General features: G+C 40.8%; 1 protein-coding gene across 2 annotated transcripts in view; it reads right to left on the bottom strand.

Annotated features, from left to right (window-relative positions):
* cylda (cylindromatosis (turban tumor syndrome), a) overlaps nucleotides 1-11,626 on the bottom strand; it is a 51,964-nt gene that overhangs the window by 17,595 nt on the left and 22,743 nt on the right. For both annotated transcript variants that reach the window (XM_062023686.1, XM_062023696.1), the window contains 7 exons: nucleotides 8,925-9,313; nucleotides 8,682-8,847; nucleotides 5,273-5,414; nucleotides 1,486-1,608; nucleotides 1,308-1,399; nucleotides 633-699; nucleotides 401-533 (listed from right to left, as the gene is read on the bottom strand). In XM_062023686.1, the coding sequence (XP_061879670.1) occupies nucleotides 401-533; nucleotides 633-699; nucleotides 1,308-1,399; nucleotides 1,486-1,608; nucleotides 5,273-5,414; nucleotides 8,682-8,847; nucleotides 8,925-9,313 (1,112 nt within the window). The remainder of the gene's footprint in view (nucleotides 1-400; nucleotides 534-632; nucleotides 700-1,307; nucleotides 1,400-1,485; nucleotides 1,609-5,272; nucleotides 5,415-8,681; nucleotides 8,848-8,924; nucleotides 9,314-11,626) is intronic.

Genomic DNA, 11,626 nt, shown 5'->3' with positions numbered 1-11,626 from the left:
CGTGTACACTGTCTGCACTGAGGTGCATACTAGTGCGCATGTACACTGTCTGCACTAAGGTGCATACTAGTGCACGTGTACACTGTCTACACTAAGGAGCATACTAGTGCACGTGTATGCTATCTGCACTAAGGTGCATACTAGTGCATGTGTACACTAGCTGCACTAAGGTTCATACTAGTGCACGTATACAGTATCTGCACTAAGGTGCATACTAGTGCATGTATACACTATCTGCACTAATGTTACTCCATCTATGGCTGTTGGTGGTAAGTGATGTAATCATAAAAATCTTGGCAGTGCAGTAGTCTGGTGAACCCTTCCCACTCACCATGGTTACACAAGTCGGAAAAGTTGCATAAGGTTCAACTGACTCCACCAAAAAAACAAGAAGATTCACCTCAGCAAACTTCAGGTCGCTGTTGATGAAAGACCACTCCAGAAGCTGCTGGATGGTGGGAACGCCGACTTTGTCTTTCTTGTCCATGAAGATCTGGTAAAAATAACAATCTTGGACCTTCTGCCCTGCTGACCTGCACAGTCAAGACCTCTTTGTTAGTGTGTTTGTATTTCACTAATGCTGTGTTTGGAGCTATGACCACTAGATAACACGTAAAAGCTGCAGTCCTTACCGTAGTTTGAGTAAAGGGTCCACCCTGAGTATATGGTGGAAAAGTATGTTGAGGAACTCTTCTGGATCTGCAGGACATGATGAAATTCGGTGAGGAAGGGGACAGACTCAAATGTGTACCGTAATTTCCGGACTATAAGTCGCACCTGACTATAAGCCGCACCAGCTAAATTTAGGGGAAAATACAGATTGCTCCATATATAAGCCGCACCCGACTATAAGCCGCAGGGTTTTGATGTGTAATTACCGTAGTATATAGGGGTTCCTGCTACCACGGAGGGGATTGTCGGGACAGAGATGACTGTTTGGGAACGCAAAGCGTCCCATTTATTAACAATAAATCTTTCAATCATTCAATCAAACTTTCACATCTTTGACATGGCGAACAGCATTCGTGCAGAGTACAAATAATACAACGGTGCAAAGTAATACAAAGTGCTCGCCTGTACGTTATCAAAATAACCAGCCTACCGGTATATGAAAAGTCAGTCTTTAATCATTGTGTCATCGTCTTCCTCCTGCGTACTAAAACCACCGGAATCCTCTTCGTCGGTGTTGGAGAAGAACAGGCCGTAAATAAGCCGCACCCTTGTATAAGCCGCAGGGACCAGAACGAGGGGAAGAAATAGCGGCTTATAGTCCGGAAATTACGGTATATTGTATGACAAAACACTACCTTTCTCTTCAGAGGTGAACCCAGAGGCAGCTTCTACTTTCTCCAGGATCCTCCTTAGTTTCATCACTTTGGTGGCACACACATACCCATGTCTGCATGGAAAGGAAGTCACAAGCATGATGTTATGCATTGTGGAATTTAACCAAAAAAAATGCACAAAATATCCAGCGAGACTCACATGCGCAAAGGATTGACGATCTCGGTGCGTAACAGTTCTTGGGTCTCTCTGTAGTACTCTACGTCTGTTTTTGAGCGTGGTCTCAACAGAACCGTGTCCAGTACGGAGCTGAAGGAGAAGAGACTGCAGGACAACAAAAAAGGTTGCATCATTGTATCATCAAACTTTTTGCAGAGGACAGCTTTGTAAAATAAAATAAAATGGATATATATAGTATATAAATCCCTAAAAAAACATGATTCACTTCACATCAGATTTACCCTGGAGTTCAGGCAACTATCTTTCAGCTACTGACTGTTTTTATTGACTATTGACTATCTTATTGATTGTGGGACAAGCAGTAGAAAATGGATGGATGGTACTTTTTCGCCCCTTATTGTTTGTCTTTGGTACACTAATGTGTATATTTTAGGCCATTGGTTCTTTGTTTTATTTTTGCAAAAATATATATATATTTTTTTATATTGCTCTTTTTATCTTTGGTACACCATTGTGTATATTTTAGGCCATTGGTTCTTTGTTTTATTTTTGCAAAAATATATATATGTATTTTTATATTGCTTTTTTTATCTTTGGTATGAACATTATTATGTAAACTCTAAGTTATTATTACTTTTTTTGGTTCTTTGTTGTTGCTATTTTTGTATTACAACATTTTATTATTTGATCATGTTGTACTGCATTTTAATCTTTTGTTTTGTGATTGTGTGATGTTTTTTGTCTGGACCCCAGGAAGAATAGTCTCCACTGCGGTGTAGACTAATGGGGATCCTTAATAAACTAAACTAAACTGTGTTTGCTAACCTAGCATGATGTTGCTGCTAAAATGTTACTGTAATGTTAGCACTTTAGCTTACATAGCAATGCTGGTTTTGCACTTCCGTTTGTCGCTGTCTCCCTTCTTAATATTTTGTTGTTGTATGTGATATATGGCATCTATTACGTTGAATATGTGCAGCGTTACAGCATATATGTAAAGTGTACAATAGCACTTCTTGAAAATACAAACTGAGACAGACTTACACAAACAGCTCATTAGCCTTAAATACACATCATTTTTTGTTTTCACATTTCAATTAATATTCTATACCAATTCCCTGGGAATCAATAAGGGTACTTAACAGCACCAATTTTCAGTACTTTTGCGTGTGTTTATGTGCTAATAAATGGTCATTAGTTTAATAATACAATATATATTTTTAAATTAGGATTAAGACTGCGTTAATAACAATAACTGTGCTGCCCAGCTTTAAGAACTTGTTTTCTTACACTTCTGAGTTTCATTTGAAAGCATGCATTCATTTCAGTTCGTCCTCAGTGTGTTGCCAAAGCCAGGAAGTAGTCGTTGCTTTTAAGTTGAATGTGCCAATCTTGTCTTTTGTTGCGCCCTACAAGTGTTTGAAGAGTTTGTACTGTAAGTATTGTACTTATTACACAAAAAATGCTCCATTGTAACGTGCATCTTAGCTGTAGTTTTGATTACCAAATTTAGGGGTGTTGATATTGCCATGTAAATCAGCACCAATGCGAATAAGTCGCTTGTATATAAGGTACATTACATTGAGCTAGCTTGAAAACTGGAGTCTTATGTTCAAGGGTTTTCAATGTGCTTACGAATACACCTATTTGCACAACACATGTTTAGACCGATGCAGAGTCTGCAACCTAAAGTGACGTCATATGCAACAAAAGCTACCGTTTAATTTTACAAACCCTGTTTCCATATGAGTTGGGAAATTGTGTTAGATGTAAATACAAACGGAATACAATGATTTGCAAATCATTTTCAACCAATATTCAGTTGAATATGCTACCAAGACAACATATTTGATGTTCAAACTGATAAACTTTTTTTTTTTTTCAATTAATCATTAACTTTAGAATTTGATGCCAGCAACACGTGACAAAGAAGTTGGGAAAGGTGGCAATAAATACTGATAAAGTTGAGGAATGCTCATCAAACACTTATTTGGAACATCCCACAGGTGAACAGGCAAATTGGGAACAAGTGGGTGCCATGATTGGGTATAAAAGTAGATTCCATGAAATGCTCAGTCATTCACAAACAAGGAGGGGGCGAGGGTCACCACTTTGTCAACAAATGCGTGAGCAAGTTGTTGAACAGTTTAAGAAAAACCTTTCTCAACCAGCTATTGCAAGGAATTTAGGGACTTCCCCATCTACGGTCCGTAATATCATCAAAGGGTTCAGAGAATCTGAAGAAATCACTGCACGTAAGCAGCTAAGCCCGTGACCTTCTATCCCTCAGGCTGTACTGCATCAACAAGCGACATCAGTGTGTAAAGGATATCACCACATGGCTCAGGAACACTTCAGAAACCCACTGTCAGTAACTACAGTTGGTCGCTACATCTGTAAGTGCAAGTTAAAACTCTCCTATGCAAGGCGAAAACCGTTTATCAACAACACCCAGAAACGCCGTCGGCTTCGCTGGGCCTGAGCTCATCTAAGATGGACTGATACAAAGTGGAAAAGTGTTCTGTGGTCTGACGAGTCCACATTTCAAATTGTTTTTGGAAACTGTGGACGTTGTGTCCTCCGGACCAAAGAGGAAAAGAACCATCCAGATTGTTATAGGCGCAAAGTTGAAAAGCCAGCATCTGTGATGGTATGGGGGTGTATTAGTGCCCAAGACATGGGTAACTTACAAATTTGTGAAGGCACCATTAATGCTGAAAGGTACATACAGGTTTTGGAGCAACATATGTTGCCATCCAAGCAATGTTACCATGGACGCCCCTGCTTATTTCAGCAAGACAATGCCAAGCCACGAGTTACATCAACGTGGCTTCATAGTAAAAGAGTGCGGGTACTAGACTGGCCTGCCTGTAGTCCAGACCTGTCTCCCATTGAAAATGTGTGGCGCATTATGAAGCCTAAAATACCACAACGGAGACCCCCGGACTGTTGAACAACTTAAGCTGTACATCAAGCAAGAATGGGAAAGAATTCCACATGAGAAGCTTAAAAAATGTGTCTCCTCAGTTCCCAAACGTTTACTGAGTGTTGTTAAAAGGAAAGGCCTTGTAACAGTGGTGAACATGCCCTTTCCCAACTACTTTGGCACGTGTTGCAGCCATGAAATTCTAAGTTAATTATTATTTGCAAAAAAAAAAAGAAGTTTATGAGTTTGAACATCAAATATCTTGTCTTTGTAGTGCATTCAATTGAATATGGGTTGAAAAGGATTTGCAAATCATTGTATTCCGTTTATATTTACATCTAACACAATTTCCCAACTCATATGGAAACGGCGTTTGTATAAGAATTGATACGCCGTAGCCTTGATGGCATTCGTACGGTACCTATACAAGTACCAAATTTGGTATCCATCTCTAGGGCTTATAAAAAGCACTTTTATAAATTGTAAATTTAAGCATCAATGATATTACCATAGCAACTTAAGTTTAAAACTGTTGAAAAATAGTATAATATGGGCCTTTTAACAAAACGGTCTGATTGGAAAGAAAGTACACAGTCGTCCCCAAAGAATCTAACGTAGGCATGAGATTAGTACTACATTGTTGTACTTCTGTATTTTTTGGGAACTTAGAACAAGAGGTTGCCTGTGGTTCTGTAGTGCTCTTTCTTTAAAGGCCCGTTGGCGGTGTTTCTCGTTCCGCCATGTAACAGTCAGCGGTCAAAGTCAAGCCAGTTGACTAACAAGGCTGCGCCTCAGGGCAGCACAGTCGAATGAGGAAATGCTACATCCCCAATCAATATAGCTGCAATCCAAATAATACAATGGAGAGTTGCTGTGAAATACCAGAAGAGAGTTGAATCCAGGTAGCAGGAGTTGTAGTGGCCCTGGATGCCTTTCTTTTTCCCCACCATGACGTCCAAACCGTCGCTCTCGCTTCGAGGTGGCGTGTTCTCGTGTACTATCTCGCTTAAGTAGCCCCCAAAAGCTGCATGGAGAGACAACAGCATTAATTTCAAATGTCAAATGGTCAGATATGTACTTTTGTTTTTACATTTCATTGACTGAATATGTGCTAGAGCCTAAGTATCAAAGAATGAATTATCTATGGCCCCTGGGATGATATTTGAATGATACACTACTGTATTTTAATGTTGTCATTATGGTGGTACTTAATGAATACTTAGGTCTACTACACTACTGTATTTTAATGTTGGAACCGGCCTGCAGGCCACAGCCGCCTGCTGCTGTTTTGCACGCACCAATATTCCATCGTTGTTGGCGCTAGGAATTTTCAAAATGGGGTACCAGGGACCCGATCAAGTCACTAAAATGGGGTCCCACAGTACATTTGTGGGGTCTCACTTTTTTGTAAGCGTTTTGAAAAAAAAAAAGATAAATGTATGCATTATCCTGTTATAGCTCACATTCTATATTGTGTTTTGGAAAAAGGTTGTCATAAACGTTACTTGATTCATTAAAAAAAAATAATACAAAAGAAAACACATTTTTATGCATATGTAAACTTATTCAGTTATAAACATTAATTCACTTTCTTCTTTCCTTCATGGATCTAAACTTGACCGCTGCCAGTATTCTTTTCTATATTTTTATTGTAATATTTTCAGAATGTGTTTTTTCTATGTTTGGCCAAAGTAAGACAAAGAAAACAATCTGAAGTTGTCTTTATTTTTTAGTTTTAATGCCATGATTTTAATAGTACCGGCCCACGTGTGCACAGATTTTCCTCCATGCAGCCCCTGAGCTAAAATGAGTTTGACACCCCTGCGCTAGAGCCTTCAGCTTTTGTTCAGAATTGCGACTTCCTTCTCATTCATTGCGGTAGCGTCACAGTGCAATAAACAGTGTTGAAGCTGACAACCATTGACTTCAATGGAGGAGCATAGAGTGTGTTACTCCACTCCACTTTGTCCCACCCTTCATCGGATGCTCACCCTGGATTTCCACCGGTGGCGGACTCTTTCCGTTTTTATTCAAGTCAATTTGTCAGTTTCCACCGCCTGCGGGGCGTTCAAAATCCCTGCGCTAAATATATGCAGACGCAGCGGTTCAATTTAGCTAAAATCTGCTTTGATAGGAAGGCATGCACACTCAAAATCAATTATCCAGTTCACTTTCAAAATAAAATATTCAGTTTTCAAGGCAGATTGAATTTTACACTTTGAAACGTCCTAATGGGCGGCGACGGACATGAAGTCAACTTGTCAAAGGTTTTCAGATGTAATGCCACCTTGTGGACACAAATGAATAAGGACATGCCGATTCTGGAGGTCCAGAGTGAAAGAATCATATCGCAGGCATTTCCCGGTCCGCTATATGAGCCATATAGGTTGATATGGTAGCAGGGGCGTGGTTAGCGAGGGTTGAATAAGAAATGTGTGTGTGTGTGCGTGTGTGTGCAACGCCCGCCAGGGATGGTGTTACTGTACTTGCTACAAAATAAATAAAGTTATCGCTCTGCAAGGTAAAGCTGTCGTCTTTTCCACAATTGAAGTCAAGTCAGTGTCGTCACAGAGGTCTGCCTGAGAGTACTGATGGACGGCAAAGCTCGAGACGTTCCGCGATGTCGCCGTTCAGCGGCCATTACATATCTCAAATGGCAGGACAGAGTTTATTTGCTTCTGCTCCTCTGGAAGGACAGTATAACTGTTTGTGGTTCGCTTTAGTAAGTAAGTAAGTATGTAAATTGTATTTATAAAGCACTTTTCACAGATAAAATCACAAAGCGCTGTACAAAAAATAGGTAAAGTAAAACAACAATTAATTAAAACATCAGCGGCAACATCATAAAAAGGATACAGAGTGGATTAAAATTGATAGTTAAAAGGTGCATTAACTAAAAGCGTTACTAAAAAGAGAAGTTTTCAAATGTTTCTTAAAGGTTTGAACACAGTCAAGATCATGGAGGGACTAGAGCAAATTGTTCCAGAGTCTGGGAGCCAAACAGGTTTTAAAACGAGTTTTTGGGATCTTTAGAAGACCCTGGCCTGAAGACCGGGTAGGGGCATATCAAGTCAGTGATGTACTGAGCGGCCCCACCATGCAATGCACGGAATGTCAGGACTAAAATCTTAAACTCAATGCGGAATTTAACTGGAAGCCAATGAAGACCGGTCAAAAGTCTGGCAGCTGCATTTTGTAAATATATGATAAATGGGTTATACTTGTATAGCGCTTTTCTACCTTCAAGGTACTCAAAGCGCTTTGACAGTATTTCCACATTCACCCATTCACACACACATTCACACACTGATGGAGGGAGCTGCCATGCAAGGCGCTACCAGCACCCATCAGGAGCAAGGGTGAAGTGTCTTGCCCAAGGACACAACAGACGTGACTAGGATGGTAGAAGGTGGGGATTGAACCCCAGTAACCAGCAACCCTCCGATTGCTGGCACGGCCACTCTACCAACTTCGCCAGTCTGAAGTCTCTTTAGCGTTGACTTGTTGAAAAGAGTGAAAAGAGAATTGCAATAGTCAATACGAGACGAAATGAACGCGTGAATGATCAATTCCAGATCCAATTTTGACAGCAAATTTCTCACTTTAGAAATATTTCTGAGATGATAAAAACAGTTTTTGGTCAGTTGACGGCACTGACCCTCCAAAGACATGGACTGATCAAACACAACCCCAAGTTTTCTGAGGCTGCTTTTAACAGATGCACCCAGAGCGCCAAGGGAGTTCTTTACTACAGCTCCCCTTATCACGTACTTATGCGTGAATTGTGGTAAAAAGTCCACGCTACTTTGTTACACGGCGGAGCCGCGACAAAATGGTGACGGGGATTGCCATACGGCGAATGGCGGCACTGTTCCATACAACAGGCTTGGTCGCATGGATGATTGGATTATCTGTCTGAAACGGAATCCCTTTCTGATCGACAGCCAAATGAGCGAATCAGCGATCTTGAAGTATATAAACCAGAGCATTTTTCAAGTTTCATTATGTCGTTCCGAGTTTATATGGAAAATTATACAATCCTCTAAGTGACGTGTTCTTTGTAAAATCTTGCATCCTTATATTTAGAGTCTGTACTTGTTAATTTTAGAGAGTATAGTTGAAAATAATCAGCTTCTTTTTCTGGAAAGACTACAGTAGCCACTGATACAATTTCATTTTACTGTCAAAAACATTCAGAAAATAGTTATATTTAAACCAGAGTAGTTGTAAGTTCAAAACCCTCAGCAGATCAAAAGATGGACATTGTGTCGCAGGTCTGTCGCACACTTACCGATGGAGTTGCAGCGTTCAATGGGGTTGGAGGAATGGTGCGACGATGGGAAGCGGGAGTCGGGCCGGCAGCACTTGAGCTTCACAAACAGGGCTTTTTTAGGCGGGCAGTTGAAGTAGCGCGTACCTTTAAAGGTGCCGTCAGTGCAACCTTGGCACTCTTCATCCTGGAAAACAAAGTAGTACGAGCACTTAGTAAAGCATCCACCATACATCCCGCGTTATTGTCGCTGTGTGCTCTCACCAGCTCCAGCCCAGCCAGAGGCTCCATCAGACCAGGAGGCAAACCCACCCAGCGGATGACGCCACACAAGGGGGGATTCTCCTTCACTTCCACCAGGGAGCCCACCTCCAGACCCGGCTGCCCTCGGGGCGGCGTCGAAGGCCGCGGTGAGGGAGGGGCGGCGGGCGACGGGGCCTCGGCCTGCTCTCCCATCACCGACTGAACGGACAGGGAGAGCGGCCCCTGACTCATGTTGTCAAGTGGCCCACTCTTGCGGTTCAGGCTGAAGGGCAGAGAGTGGAACTTGTTGTCGCTGGCCAGCGAGGCGGGCGGCGGGACCCTGGAGGGCGGGGACGACTGGTTGAAGTCAGGGGGGGTTTCAGTGAGTGACTTTGCTGGGTCCTCCCCAACTGACGGACAGAAACAAGAAGTAAAATGTATTAATGTGCAAAAAGATTGCAATTAAATAGACAACAAATAGATGTAACACAACTATAAGAAAGAAGCCTGTCTGCATTATTTTCAACACCATCTGCAGGAAGACTGCAAAACTACACACTTGCCATTGATTATTTTAGTAATCAAGTAAACTATTCATTAGTTTGTTTGATTAATCATGTAAATCAGATAAAACAAACTTTATGTGGCCTTAATGCATATTTTACGAAACATAGTTGAAATAAACAAAATATATGTTTGCTTGCCATATGCCTTAGTTTATTTTTTCTAATAAATGCACATTGAAATTGCACTTTCAATATGTGTGCATTATTAAAGATAGTCCAGCCCAGTACACGCCAACTATTGTATTCTATTGCAGCGTCTGAGCGGAAACTATGTCTGTGTATTAAGAGATATATATATATAGAGAGAGAGAAAGATTATATACATAGATTATATAGATAGATAGATAGATAGATAGATAGATAGATAGATAGATAGATAGATAGATAGATAGATAGATAGATAGATAGATAGATAGATAGATAGATAGATAGATAGATAGATAGATAGATAGATAGATAGATAGATAGATAGTTTTTTTGATAGAGTGATTGGAGCACATACTTGTTTGTCACAAAAAACATTCATGAAGTTTGGTTCTTTTATGAATTTATTATGGGTCTACTAAAAATGTGACCAAATCTGCTGGGTCAAAAGTATACATACAGCAACATACATTATCAATTTTGGTGATGTAGAAAAGTTACAATCAAATAAAATTAGCTTCACGGCATGGCCTCTTAACTTAATGTGAGTGATTATGATTGACGACACCGGTTGACTTCTCTCAGCCCATTTAAATAGGGCTCATGTGAAGCAGTCATTAGACTCGGTTACAAACGCGACAATGGGAAAGTCAAACGAACTCAGCACAGATCTGAAAAACTAATCATTGACTTGAACAAGTCAGGAAAGTCACTTGGAGCCATTTCAAAGCAGCTTAAGGTCCCAAGAGCAACTGTGCAGACAATTGTTCGTAAGTATAAAGTGCATGGCAGAGTTTTGTCACTGCCACGATCAGGAAGAAAACGCAAGCTATAACCTGCTGCTGAGAGAGAATCGGTCAGGATGATCAAGATTCAACCGAGAACCACCAAAAAGCAGGTCTGCAATGAATTGGAAGCTGCTGGAACACAGGTGTCAGTGTCCACAGTCAAGCGTGTTTTGCATCGCCATGGACTGAGAGGCTACCATGCAAGAAGGAAGCCCTTACTCCAGAAAAGACACCTTAAGGCTTGTCTAAAGTTTGCTGCTGATCACATGGACAAACATAAGACCTTCTGGAGGAAAGTTCTGTGGTCAGATGAAACAAAAATGTAGCTGTTTGGCCACAATACCCAGCAATATGTTTGGAGGACAATAGGTGAGGCCTTTAATCCCAGGAACACCATTCCTACCATCAGGCATGGCGGTGGTAGTATTATGCTCTGGGCCTGTTTTGCTGCCAATGGAACTGGTGCTTTACAGAGAGTAAATGGGACAATGGAAAAGGAGGATTACCTCCAAATTCTTCAGGACAACCTAAAATCATCAGCCCGGAGGTTGGGTCTTGGGCACAGTTGGGAGTTCTAACAGGACAATGACCCCAAACACATGCCAAAAGTGGTAAAGGAATGGCTAAATCAGGCTAGAATTAAGGTTTTAGAATGGCCTTCCCAAAGTCCTGACTTAAACGTGTGGACAATGCTGAAGAAACAAGTCCATGTCAGAAAACCAACAAATTTAGCTGAACTGTACAAATTTTGTCAAGAGAAGTAGTCAAAAATTCAACCAGAAGCTTGCCAGAAGCTTGTGGATGGCCACCAAAAGCGCCTTATTGCAGTGAAACTTGCCAAGGGACATGTCACCAAATATTAACATTGCTGTATGTATACTTTTGACCCAGCAGATTTGGTCACATTTTCAGTAGACCCATAATAAATTCATAAAAGAACCAAACTTCATGAAAGTTTTTTGTGACAAACAAGTATGTGCTCCAATCACTCTATCACAAAAAAATAAGAGTTGTAGAAATTATTGGAAACTCAAGACAGCCATGACATCATGTTCTTTACAAGTGTATGTGAACTTTTGACTACGACTGTATATATACATACATAAAGTCACCCAGACAGTATGGCATTTTTTTTGGATTTCTTTAAAACGGACCGTAGTCAGACCAATGTGGTCTGTAAATTATGCAAGGCGCTCGTTATTACTGGTAATACCACACCACCTTT

This window comes from Entelurus aequoreus, linkage group LG02 (assembly GCF_033978785.1).
Source record: "Entelurus aequoreus isolate RoL-2023_Sb linkage group LG02, RoL_Eaeq_v1.1, whole genome shotgun sequence".
NCBI classification, from domain to species: Eukaryota; Metazoa; Chordata; class Actinopteri; order Syngnathiformes; family Syngnathidae; genus Entelurus; species Entelurus aequoreus.
The sequence above is the reverse complement of the archived record's forward strand: the minus strand, read 5'-3'. Positions and strand labels throughout refer to the sequence as shown.